At 36.7% G+C, this 13,525-nt stretch overlaps 1 protein-coding gene across 7 annotated transcripts in view; it reads right to left on the bottom strand.

Annotated features, from left to right (window-relative positions):
* LOC145661522 (UBX domain-containing protein 11-like) overlaps positions 1–13,525 on the bottom strand; it is a 136,708-nt gene that overhangs the window by 111,279 nt on the left and 11,904 nt on the right. For all 7 annotated transcript variants that reach the window (XR_014126897.1, XR_014126898.1, XM_081726840.1 and 4 more), the window contains exon 3: positions 1,586–1,815. Coding sequence is in view for 5 of the 7 variants with exons in the window: in XM_081726840.1 (XP_081582966.1) it covers positions 1,586–1,815 (230 nt within the window). In the remaining 2 variants the exon portion in view is untranslated. The remainder of the gene's footprint in view (positions 1–1,585; positions 1,816–13,525) is intronic.

Genomic DNA, 13,525 nt, shown 5'->3' with positions numbered 1-13,525 from the left:
GAGCCACCGCGGCCCCCTAGCATCCATAGCGAGTTACTTTGTGGTGTGGATTTTGGGTTGGTGCAGTGAAGTCTTACATTTTTCACGACGAGGATCGAAATACCGTTACAGTTGATGAGGAACAGTATCTCAATATGTTGAACGCATGTGGTATCAATCAGATGGCGCTGTCACTCCTCCCATAATACAATTGCTTGCTTCATGAGAAATTCACAGACCGAGTACTAGCTCGCGTGACCTTACTCCTTACTACTTAGTTTGGGGGTTTCTGAAATCACGGGTTTACCGCAAACAAATTCAGAACAGTGCAAGACCTTACAGAGGAAGCTGAATTTAACATTAGCTACCTCGATAGGATGTGAAAAAATGATTATGAATTTCATCGAGAAAGTGCGATGATGCAAAGCAAATCGTGGAGGACATATCAGGATTTTGGAAGAGAAAGGGCGAATTCTGAAATCGAGCTAAAAATTTTACACGTACATTAAGATGCCATGAGCGAATCTTTGTTTATCTTGAAACTGTGTGAAAAGGCGGATTTTCATGCCCGCGTTAGAACGGAAGCATCACATGTAGCGTATTCACCGTAAATTATTTTCGTTTTCATACATCCGTGCGTGTATTGCGCCAAATTACTACTCGCTAGCTAATGCGCATGCGTAAAATAGAAAGTTTGCGACTTTAGTTTGTGATAATGGATTCCTGAAGGAGAGCTATCGTTTTAGCTGGAATATATTATATTTCAAAACGCCGCCGTCAGAAGTATGTTAGGAAAATGTGGTGGGTTCACCCCATTTTCTAGCTTCGACGAGAATACGGAATATACAGGAACCTTTTCTTTGAATTAAAATCCGATCCGGATAAATTTTATAAAACAAATAAAAATATTTATAAATCATACTAAAGCATGTTTCAAATTACATTGCTTTTATTTTATATAGGGATTGATAATTTGTACATACCAGTTATTGTATGAACTATCTATTGTTCTCGGTAATACAACTAATTAGTTACACAAATATAAAAGTACTAACCATCGATACCAATATTTTCAGCAATTTGATGGCATGTTTTTGTCCTTAATACTGAATCCTTGTATTTCGGATACTTAAGGTTTTCCAAATTTTGTTTTCTCTTACTTGTTCTACGAGCAGTTCTTTAAACGTTGTTCTTACCTCCGCCATGTTAGTCAGAGTGTACGCGCGCTACTTCCGTCAGAATTGAACAAATTTCTACTCTGACGCGAGTGTAGCGCGCCATCTCCAATGCGTGATTTCATTGGCTGTTTAGCACAATCGCTCGCAACTCACGGAGGTAAAGGACACATGAAAATCCGCCTTTAAACTTAGGGCAAACGAGGGCAAAACGCGGTATCTGTGTTTTGTACAGACCTGTCCAATGCGAGGGAAAAAAATCGATATTTCGGGCCCTTTCTCTTTCAAGGTCCTGATATAACATAATTTTTTCATTTTTTTTTTTTCACCACTTTACGTTTATCTTGAATCACATTCCTTTAAACCCTCTGCCAATTATAGTGCTCTTTCATTATAAGCAACTCTAATGAGAAAATTACACATTTACTTACCGTCATTTACTCCCTCGCTTTCTACATTCCGTAATAAATTTTTGCAATCACCAAGATCAACGAAGAGCTGTGAAAGTCTTGCCTTATCAATTCGTTCATGTGATCCTAGTTTACTTAAATCTGACTTCTGCTCTGAATAGAACATTTTCTTCGTTGCTTGTTGCAATTTATTAATCTGCTCATCTGAGAAATCTGGGTGTCTAAAAGGAATTGGCCTCCCATTCTTGTTCCTGAAATGATAGATAAATACCTAGAGCAACTTACGCAAAATTTTCAAAGATATCAATATACTCTTTAAGACTATATAACCTTCAGGTTCAATAACTTCTACAGATCTATATACCAATACAAACAGCGTCTATTTTATTCAATTAATTTCAATAATATAGCGTATGGTGGTAATGCTAACTAAACACATTTAAGAGCAACCATATTATGTTTTTCTACAAAGACAAAAGGGCTGAATACTTGCCAAAATTATTCTACAACGGTAACAAAAATAATTTCTGATATTTTGCAGTAATATAAGCAGTACATTAAACTGTGTTTGTTTAAAATTCAAGTTCAGCCTAGAACTGTCTTTCATGTAACCACGACAAAGATACCAAGCCAATATTGAAAAAAGTACAATATTATAAAATAAGATTACGAAATCATAACATTCAAGATTACATTACAAAAACGGAGAAATAAGAAAAAGGAGAGTGAGTTATCAGAAAGAAATTTAAACAAAATTTAATATGACTAACCTTTATATGATAATATATAGGTACTGAACAAAGGGGATTGGAATATTATGTTCAGAGCGCTGAAGAATCTGAAGGTGGATTACAGTGACAGAAGAATAATATACCAACTTTACAAGAACCAGAGAACTGTTATAGGAAGAGATCAGAAGGAAGCAAGAATAAGTAAAGGAGTAAGGCAAGGATGTGGACTTTCACCTCTCCTGTTCAACGTCTCCTATATAGAAGAGGCTATGAAAGAATTCTTTGATAAAAACGAGAAAGGCGTAAAAGTAAATGGCCTGGTTTTCAGCACAATAAGATTTGCTGATGACATAGCACTGATAACGAAAAGGACTTGCAGGAAGCACTTTCAAACTTGAACGACCAACTGGAAAAAACATACACAATGAAGATAAATAAGAAGAAAACCAAAATGATAAAGTGAACAAGAGCAGGACAGGAAGGAGCAAACGTATGGCTAGAGGGAGAGAAAATCGCAGACCTTAAGACGTTCCCCTATTTAATATCCTCAGACGGAAGAAGTGAAAAAGATGTAAGTTCAAGAACAGCGCAGGCTAAACAAACATTCAATAGCAAAAGAGGACTGCTAACATCAAGAAATGTGTTACTGAACGTTCGAAAACGATTTATTAAGACTCTGGTATGAAGCGAGGAGCTTTACGGATCAGAAACTTGGAAACTGAGAAGAGTTGAAATATCTAAGGTGGAAGCATTTGAAATGTGGTGTTGGTGCAGAATGCTGCGCATATCATGGACCGAAAGGAAAAGGAATGAAGACGTACTAAAGGAAGCTAAGGAAAGACGACAGATCATGAAGATAATAGGAAAAAGAAGAAACAGCATGCTTGGCCATCTTATCCGGCACTCCGATTGGATAACCGTGCTGATAGAGGAAAAGGTAGAGAGAAAACCAGAAAGAGTAAGACCAAGGATAGAATATCTAGATGCAGTCACGAAGAAGGGACCCTCTTCAAACTTTTTCACCCAAGCCAGTGTTTCGAGACGGAACCTTACCATGTCGACTAACATTAAAATTTCGCACCTTTGACCTAGACTTACTTACGTAATAACTACGAACTGAGGTAACACTATGTTCTGTGCTCCAATGTTCCATTGCGATTGACTATATAACGTGTCGTTCTTTCCTCCTTCGGTTCCCACTCCGCCAACCAATGTAAGTTATAACGCCTGCGCAATATTTAAGTTTGAAATGTGTCAGTTGGCTCAGTGCCACCTTATAGCCTTGCGTAATAGCTATTGTGTTTATAGTCTTTGCTATGTTAAAAACAATGCTTGTAGCCTTTCTTGTGTAATTTCTGCTATGTAAAATAAGGGTTAAAAAAAGGGGTCATAAAAGAGAACGAGTACACCCACATTATTCTCTGCTATATGTTCATAGTCTCTGCTATGTTAAAAACAATGCTTGTGTAAGCTCTATGTTACATAAGGGTTGGAAAAAGTACCATAAAAGGGAACGAGTACACCCCTGCTACGGATTCATAGTCTTATGTAATTTTTGCTACGTTAAAATAGGGGTTGAAAATAGGGTGTCGTAAAAGAGAACGAATACATCCCCAAAAAGGGGTCATAAAAGGGAACGAGTTTTCGAGATGTTCGATTTTCCATAGCAGGACGGTATGGATGGCATCACGTATCGTGCGATACTAGAAAAGTGACTAGTTGCTATCAGGACGCCCTGGGAAAAAAAAGGCGATTTTTCAGGTAGCAGTATCAGGTACGCCCATCTTCTTACAAAGCAGTAAGTTAAACTGTAGACATTCATTATTCTTTGTATCTTACTTATACCTTAACCCCTTCAAGAACTATGGGAAATATTCTTCCTAGAAACCATTCATGAAATCTCTAATTTGGTTCTGCGGAAACCAATAATTCTAGTCGATATTGATTTCATTTTCAAGAAAGCAATAACAATAAGTAGAAAATTGAATAGTAATAATTACTGAATTCCAATGTAATGTAACAGGTATGTTTATTTTTATTATTATTATTATTATTATTATTATTATTATTATTATTATTAGCGTGAGACTTTTTTCTTCAGAAAATTATATATATATATATTTGGTCTAGGAATTAATTCGTGCGGTTGGTACGCACACATTGAAGCTGTAGTACAAACACAAAATACATAAATACCTTAAGAAAAATATTGTCCATCGCTAGCCACCACTTTCGCCCATCTGTCAGGCAATGTACGGATTCCGTGGCGAAAGAAGTCCTCTTCCTTGGAAGCGATCCAGTCAGAGACCCATGTTTCGATATCTTCTGAAGAAGTAAACCGCTGTCCAATCAAATCGTTGTTCATGCAATCGAACAAGTAGTAGTCCGAAGGAGCAACGTCTGGTGAATACGGCGGGTGGGGTAAAACTTCTCATCCGACATTTTCTAAATAGGTTTTGACCGGTTTTGCGACATGTGGGCGAGCGTTATCATGTTGAACAATAAGTTTATCATGTCTGTTCTCCCATTCTGGTCGTGTTCTGGCCAGAGCTTGCTTCAAACGCATTAATTGTCGTCGATAACGTTCTCCATTCATAGTTTCACCCGGTTGCAGCAGCTCATAGTACACCACACCTTTCATATCCCACCATATGCACAGCATAACCTTTGCACAGTGAATATCTCGTTTTGGTTGTGATGGACCTGGTTCACCTGGTTTTACCCAGGCCTTTTTTCGTTTAGGGTTCTCGTAATGGATCCACTTCTCATCACCCGTAATAATTCGATGCAGAAACCCCTTTCTGCTCTGTCGTTGAAGCAGCAATTCGCAAATGGTTTTTCGTCTTTCAACGTCTCTGTCTTTCAATTCATGTGGAACCCAATGTGACATCTTTTGAATCATTCCCATGGCTTTCAAGCGTTTGGAGACTGTAGTTTGATCAACGCCTAATGCTGCTGCAAGTTGTTCCTGCGTTTGACACGAATCCTGCTCGAGCAATGCTGTCAATTCTTCGTCTTGAAATTTTTTTGGCTGTCCAGCTCGCTCTTGGTCTGCCAAGCCGAAATCACCACTTCTAAACCGTGCAAACCACTTCTGACACGTTCGCTCAGCTAGAGCATGGTCACCATACACTTCCACCAAAATACGATGACTTTCAGTCGCACTTTTCTGCATGTTAAAGTAATGCAGCAGGACACCCCGCAAAAACACTTTATCAGGCACAAATTGCGCCATGTTCACTTAACTACAAACTGGTGTTGTTGACGCTTTAATCCACTGCCCTATACTACGAACGATACGCGATGACAGGGGTTTGCAACACATGTGTGGATACACGGAACTGTGGGACGCTCCGTTCGTTGCGCCATCTCTTGTCCACCCGCACGAATTAATTCCTAGACCAAATATATATATATATTTACAGCACATTACTATTCAACTAAATATCACACAATGTTATCATAATAATAAAACTATACGTAATTTAAAACCTTATTAAATATATTTATGAAGTTTTTAGCTCTATTTATGAAACATGATGCTTGATTTTCTGTATTCGTCATAGAAGTTGCTTCGTTTGCCTTTTCATATAAGGATATAAATCAACTGACAAGGCGAACTTCGGAAGATGATTGCTCATAGCAAAGAAACAAAATATTTCTAAAAAGAATTGATAATCGCTCGTTTAAAAGATAAATATGTCGGAAATTTTCCAGGAAAAGTTTCAAAAAGTTCTATCTTTAAAACGAATAGTGTAATATGGTTAGAAGTTGAAAAGATGATAATACATTTGTACAATCTATTTGCTGAACTGATGCCATTTAAGCTCGTCCCATGCCTGACCTTCTTTTTCTGTAAGAAGAATTATCACTCAATTTTTCCAAGGAATGTTTGAACAGCTTGGTCGTATATGACATTACCAAACAGACAAAGAAATTCCCCAGGTATTACCTTTAGCAACTGCAATATTTTTGGTACAAGGGGATGTATTAACTAGTACGCAATGAAAGGTGAAAATTAAAAAAAAAAAAAAAAAAAAGATATTAGTTATTTCTCCTTCTTCTAAAGAAAGAATATTTTCTATATTTCATATATTTGTTGATGAGAACAGTACCTTCAATGCTTTATTTGTAATATATTTCATATCATTCTCCTAAATTCAGCAATGGGATTTTTGCATTTTCAATATTCCAATTATCTTTCTAATAATATGCTTTATTAACAATATAATATGGTTGCTATGCTTCTTCTGGGATCATTCTTGTTCCGAATATGTTTCCCAGTAGCAGAATAGGCAGTATTGAATCTCAACGACATTGCCTGCTGCATAAAACACTCCGAATGATCATCTCACAACAAAAGGCAAATATCTGATGAAGAGTTTCATCATTATTTCCCGCACATTAAGGTAGTACAAAGAAAAATTGTATAAGTAAGAAATGGGGAACATCACTTTGAAATATAACTAAGTACAGTATAAAACATTCTCCTCTTCGTCTAATGAAGATTTTAGAAGGTTTATTCATTATACAATAATTCTTATTCAAATTACTCTTTTAAAATTTCACGCAGGTTACGACATTTCAAGACGGATTTTCAGCAACCACACGTTTGGCAGAGCTTCTCCCATTACACCAGTATGTGAAGATCCATAGGTGTCATCAATATAATCTGTAAAGTTTGATCTTCAATTTATGGTACTTTTTCATCAAGTCTTATTATGTTTCATGTACACTCGTGTCGCTTGTCTATAAATATGTTGTTGTAGAAATATAATTTGATAACGAATTCGCCCGGTATTTTTTATAATGCTAGTATCTGTATAATCGGCAAAGAAATGTATGTGGCAAATTTAATATCAAAATAGGAGTAAATAAGAACAATAAAACTAAAATAAAACTTTCTTGTCCATTTAGCAACATTTTGTTTTACTCATTCTAATTTTCGTATTTATAATTCTTTTCCTATGAAATTTGCCACAAATATACATTTCCCGATTATACACAGTATTAAAAGTACCCTGCAAAATCATTATCGTATTATATTCTTACAAGAAGACAGTTATAGATATGCGACAATCATTTTGGACGTGAGTGTACATAGAAATCCAGTGATTACAAGGCTCAGATTTTTAGAGGAATGTTGAACAGATTCAAATTAATGTTGTATTAACACTTTCCTTCGATCAGTTACATGAGATACTTGATACCTCCAAGGTGATACCTTTATTTGTGTTTGACAGATAGCACCGATACAGGTGTCAGTGGAAAGCTTGAAATGTCAGCTACAAATGATGGCATCATTTTTCAACATAGTCCTCATTATGGCCAACGTAAAACAAGGTTTTTTTCATGCCCTCGGCGAAGAACTGTGGTGGCTGCTGGCGACACCATTGCCGAGCTGCTGCTTCCACCTCCACGTTACAACTGTAGCGTTGGCCTTAAGGTGATCCTTAAGTTTGGAGAAGAGCCAAAAGTTGCAGGGTGCAAGATCCGGATTATAGGCAGGATGAGGCAGAATGTCAACGACGCTTTGCCAGCAGATGGGACAACTTTGAAGTTTTTTTTTCGGAGGAGAGAACGTGTGGCGGTACTCCGTCGACCGACGCTTCGTTTTCGCATCGTAATGGTCTATCCACGACTCGTCGCCGGCAATAAATGTTTCTGGATGCATAATCTTCCTCAGTCAGAATTTTAATTAATGCTGTTTCAACCGGACGTCACCACTGGATGCCATGGACTGCTCCATTACTCTGGAACAAGAAGAGATAGGAAGGTGAAACAAGTGACATTCTACAGCTTAAACATTAGAGCATTAGTGATAAACAGTTCAGAATGTTTGTAAACTCTTTCCAGCCTTAGAACAAAGTAGACATAAACAAAGCGAAATGTATTTACTCCGCGGCTCACACGTGCTTCGGCAGCCAGAGACGTGAACAGCAAGATCGTCTGCTAGCTTACTGTCGTCGCATAATTTCCACAATGTTAAGGCTATAGTTGGTTGGTAAATAATTAACGCACTGACACTATGTTGGAAATACGTATTTTATTAAATCCTTATATAATCGAGCTTACCGGTGTTCCTGTGTCCTCTTTTGTGTTTTACAACACGAGACGAAAATGGATTATTGTCACATATCGTCGCCACGAAACTCTGCATTCTGCTATAATTTTAAATGAGTGGGGTAGGCGCGCGAACGCATACGCATGCGCAGTAAATACTATATGTCCAAATACGCGTGAGGTTGAAATAAAGCTACATCTGTTGTTAAATATTATATATATTGCGTTTATCACAAAATGCAGGATAAATTCAGTTGAAATTATTATTTTAGTAGAGATTATATTGCGGTAGGATACTAGTGCAGTGAGTCCAACAACCAATCACTGGTCATCGACCCACTGGTAATCAGGTGGGTTTGTTTACATCTACTTTTTTCTAAGGCTGGCTTGGAGGCATTACTTTCTGAATCACCCTCGTACATGAAATACCGGTTATAATGTTCATGAAGAAGAATATTTGAGGTACACAGAAAATATTATAGTAGACTACCAGAAGAAAAGTAATGCTAGTCGGAAAATGACACCGGGATGTAGTTCCACAGATAACGTTAGTTTTCTGAAAAGATGTATGTTGAAGACGACAATAACATTTTGCCGAAACGTTTACAATTGGATAACTTTGAGTGATTTTGTGGTAAGTACTCCTTAATGATATTTAATTTTCATCCTATTAATCAAGCAGGTTTTTGCATTGTAATATGCTGTAGAAAAGCTGTAATATGCCTTTGTGTTTCCTGTATGCTGAAGTTGATTAGAAATTCCTGTATATGCATCGCAAACTGTAGCAAAGTATCTTAATCCTTAGATTTCCTTACGGGAAGAATGAAAACAATGTCATGAAAGTTATTGCTACACATGAGCAAAATTTGACATTTTTACGAAATTTACATTTATTAATAGAACTTTTGCTAACGAGAGTACACATCAAGCTTCGTCAGAGAGCTTAAAACAAGTAATATTGATCTAGAAAACGGAAGAATGCAAGGTGAGTTCTTTTTCTACGTTACATATGCATCCTAAAGCATTCACAAGTTATTAATATTTACGTAGTTCAATCAGCTTATATACTGACAAAAGTAAAACGAACTAAAACAGGTGAGTATACAATAAAATCTAGGGAAGTAGAGAATGCATTTTCAATTTCTAATTTATTAACATATTTTATTTTAATCTAAAATCTACTTTCATATCTTTCACACTAATGAAACCGGGAATGCGGCGTATGATCCAAACTGCGTAGGAACAAAAAATTCAGCTCAAAACCTGTTTGGATCTTATGCAGTTTCGATTCTATGTACTTTGGATCTTACGCAGTTTTGGGTCCTACACCGTTGCCCTGAAATAATTTAAGTTTTTTTATTATCTTTAATTTGTTTAACCTATGCAGCTATCAATTAGGGTTATATTCATGGACTCCGTACGACCGAAACTGCCTAGGATCCAAACAGCATAGGATCCAAACTGCGTAGGATCCACACTGCATACGACCAGGGGCGTCGCTAAGGAGGGAAAGGGGGGAGCCTCACCCACTTCTGATCGAGTTGGCATTTTCTTCGTGAATTATCAATTCTTTTACGGACTTGGCAGTTGGCACAATTGAAGATTTATGTAATTAGACTAGGTTTTTGGCTAGGTGGGGTTTCGTCCCAAATTTACCAACTTCTGAACAAGTTGGCAAATTAAAATGCCTAGTTGGCAGTTATTACTTAGAAGACTGTCGTCACGTTCAATTGACTTTCTTGGTTTACCATTTTGTCAGTTACCCAGTTGCTATGAACTATTAACTCTTTTTTGGCTAGGTGGAGTTTCGTCCCAAGTTTACCAACTTCTGAACAAGTTGGCAAATTAAAATGCCTAGTTGGCAATTATTACTTAGAAGACTGTCGTTGCGTTCAATTGACTTTCTTGGCTTAGCATTTTCTTAGTTACCCAGTTGCTGTGAATTATCACTTCTTTTAAGGGCTTGGCAGTTGGCACAGTTGAAGGTTTATGTAATTAGACTAGGTATTTGGCTAGGTGGGGTTTCGTCCCAAACTTACCAACTTCTGAACAAGTTGGCAAATTAAAATGCCTAGTTGGCAGTTATTACTTAGAAGACTGTCGTCACGTTCAATTGACTTTCTTGGTTTACCATTTTGTCAGTTACCCAGTTGCTATGAACTATTAACTCTTTTTTGGCTAGGTGGAGTTTCGTCCCAAATTTACCAACTTCTGAACAAGTTGGCAAATTAAAATGCATAGTTGGCAATTATTACTTACAAGACTGTCGTCACGTTCAATTGACTTTCTTGGTTTAACATTTTGTCAGGTACCCAGTTGCTATGAACTATCAACTCTTTTACTGACTTGGCAGTTGGCAGAGTTGAAGGTTTATGTAATTAGACTAGTTTTGGCTAGGTGGGACTTTGTCGCCAAATCCAAAATTTGCTCAGCCTACGGTCTCGCACCTCATGAGCCTACAACCATACCGAATTTTAAATTCCTATTCCCATTTCAAACATGTTATTTTATGTCTCAATAAAACGTTTATTTAAATAACATGGAGTTTTTTCCCTCCCCATTAGACTCCTTAAAAACTGAAAATATTCACTTTTCGGAACTTTTCTGTGCGTTAGTCCCAGACTGCTACAATCACAATGAGGAGGGAAAGGAAGCGGTGTCGGGCCTATATGTGAGGTACCATCCCGGCATTTGCCTGGTGTGAATGAGGAAAACCCAGGAAAAACCTCACTCGGGATGGCTGCCTGAAAAAGCTGTACACCTTTTCGACCTAGTGGCCCTACTGAGAATCGAACCCGGCACCGCTTTTGCGTTCGGCGCGAGCGTTAGCGACAACGCCACTGGGGTCATAAATTGGAATTTAACAAAACAATTAAAATTTGGTATTGTAGGATCTGAATACGGTTGTCTATCACAATTACAACAAATAAATTAATTAATTAATTAATTAATGAAATAACAGTTTAAAACTTTAGTTGTGTTTTATGGGGAACTGAAAATCATTCTATGTTATTTCAAATTGAAGCCATTTATGGAACATTTTCTACATCCAAAAATGATTAGGCACTTCCAGTAGGACTACAACGATTAAATTTGGCAAAGTTTGTAACCTCCTGGAACTATATAGAAAATTTCCAAAAGTGAATATTTTCCATTTTTAGCAGCTTTAAAGAGACAAAAAAAAAAAAAAAAAAAAGTAATTTAAATAGACTTTTTGGATGTATAAAATCTCATATTTTAGGTACCGTAATTGAAATCGGAATAAAAACTACGAAGTTTGGTATGTTTGTAGGTTTATGAGGTGTGAGGCCGTAGGATGAGGAAATCGTGTATCTGCCGACAAATTCCCACCTACTTAAAACTAGAATAATTACATAAACATTCAACTGTGCCAACTGTCAAGTTCATAAAGAAATTGAAAATCACAGCAACTGGGTAAGTAAGAGAATGCTAAGCCAAGTAAGTCAATTGAAAGTAACGGCAGTCTTTTAAGTAAATATTGACAACAATGCATTTTAATTTTCCAATTTGGTCAGAAGTCAGTAAATTTGGGACGAAACCCCACCTAGCAAAAACCTGGCCTAATTACATGAACCTTCAACTGTGTCAACTGCGAAGCCCATAAAAGAAGTGACAATTCACAGCAACTAGGTAACTAACAGTTAAGCCAAATAAGTCAGCTGAACGTAGCGGCATTCTTCTAAGTAAATATTGCCAATAAGGGTTTTAATTTGCCAGCTTTCAGAAGTTGGTAAATTTGGAACGAAGGCTCACCTAGCAAAAGTCTAGACTAGTTACATAAACCTTCAATTGTGCCACCTTCAAAGTCTATAAAAGAAGTGACAATTCACAGCAATTAGGTAACTAAGAAAATGTTAAAGCTAAGTAAGTCAATTGAACGTAACGACAATCTTCTGAACAAGGCATTTGCCAACTTGATCAGAAGTTAGTGACTTTGAGGAGAGGCTCCCCTTTTCTCCCCCTTAACGACGCCCCTGCTGAGACAAGACTTTCGATTAGTTTTTTCCGGCCCTCCTGAATAAGTCATAGTCCCCCAAGAAAAAATTCCTGGGTACACCCCTGTATGATTGTTATTTAATTCTATTTGTCACTATTTTATTTGTCAGTTTCGTTTCTATATAGTTTGGATCCTACGCAGTTTGGATCCTATGCAGTGTGGATCCTACGCAGTATGGATCCTATGCAGTTTTGGTCCTATATAACTATATAGGGTTTTTCTTTATATAACTTCAAAAAAATATTATTACCTAATATTATGTGATTATAAAATAATTTTTTTTATTGTTTGATCATATGACCATACCTGTTTTGGATCCTACGACGGTTTCAGTTTTGGTCGTACGCATTTTGGATCGTACGCAGTTTGGATCCTAGGCAGTGTGGATCCTACGCAGTTTTGATACGTTTCCCAGTAGCAGAATAGGCAGTATTGAATCTCAACGACATTGCCTGCTGCATAAAACACTCCGAATGATCATCTCACAACAAAAGGCAAATATCTGATGAAGAGTTTCATCATTATTTCCCGCACATTAAGGTAGTACAAAGAAAAATTGTATAAGTAAGAAATGGGGAACATCACTTTGAAATATAACTAAGTACAGTATAAAACATTCTCCTCTTCGTCTAATGAAGATTTTAGAAGGTTTATTCATTATACAATAATTCTTATTCAAATTACTCTTTTAAAATTTCACGCAGGTTACGACATTTCAAGACGGATTTTCAGCAACCACACGTTTGGCAGAGCTTCTCCCATTACACCAGTATGTGAAGATCCATAGGTGTCATCAATATAATCTGTAAAGTTTGATCTTCAATTTATGGTACTTTTTCATCAAGTCTTATTATGTTTCATGTACACTCGTGTCGCTTGTCTATAAATATGTTGTTGTAGAAATATAATTTGATAACGAATTCGCCCGGTATTTTTTATAATGCTAGTATCTGTATAATCGGCAAAGACATGTATGTGGCAAATTTAATATCAAAATAGGAGTAAATAAGAACAATAAAACTAAAATAAAACTTTCTTGTCCATTTAGCAACATTTTGTTTTACTCATTCTAATTTTCGTATTTATAATTCTTTTCCTATGAAATTTGCCACAAATATACATTTCCCGATTATACACAGTATTAAAAGT

Source organism: Thermobia domestica, chromosome 1 (genome assembly GCF_964235325.1).
Source record: "Thermobia domestica chromosome 1, izTheDome1.hap1.1, whole genome shotgun sequence".
Lineage (NCBI taxonomy): Eukaryota > Metazoa > Arthropoda > Insecta > Zygentoma > Lepismatidae > Thermobia > Thermobia domestica.
This window is presented reverse-complemented; position numbering and strand designations above follow the sequence as displayed.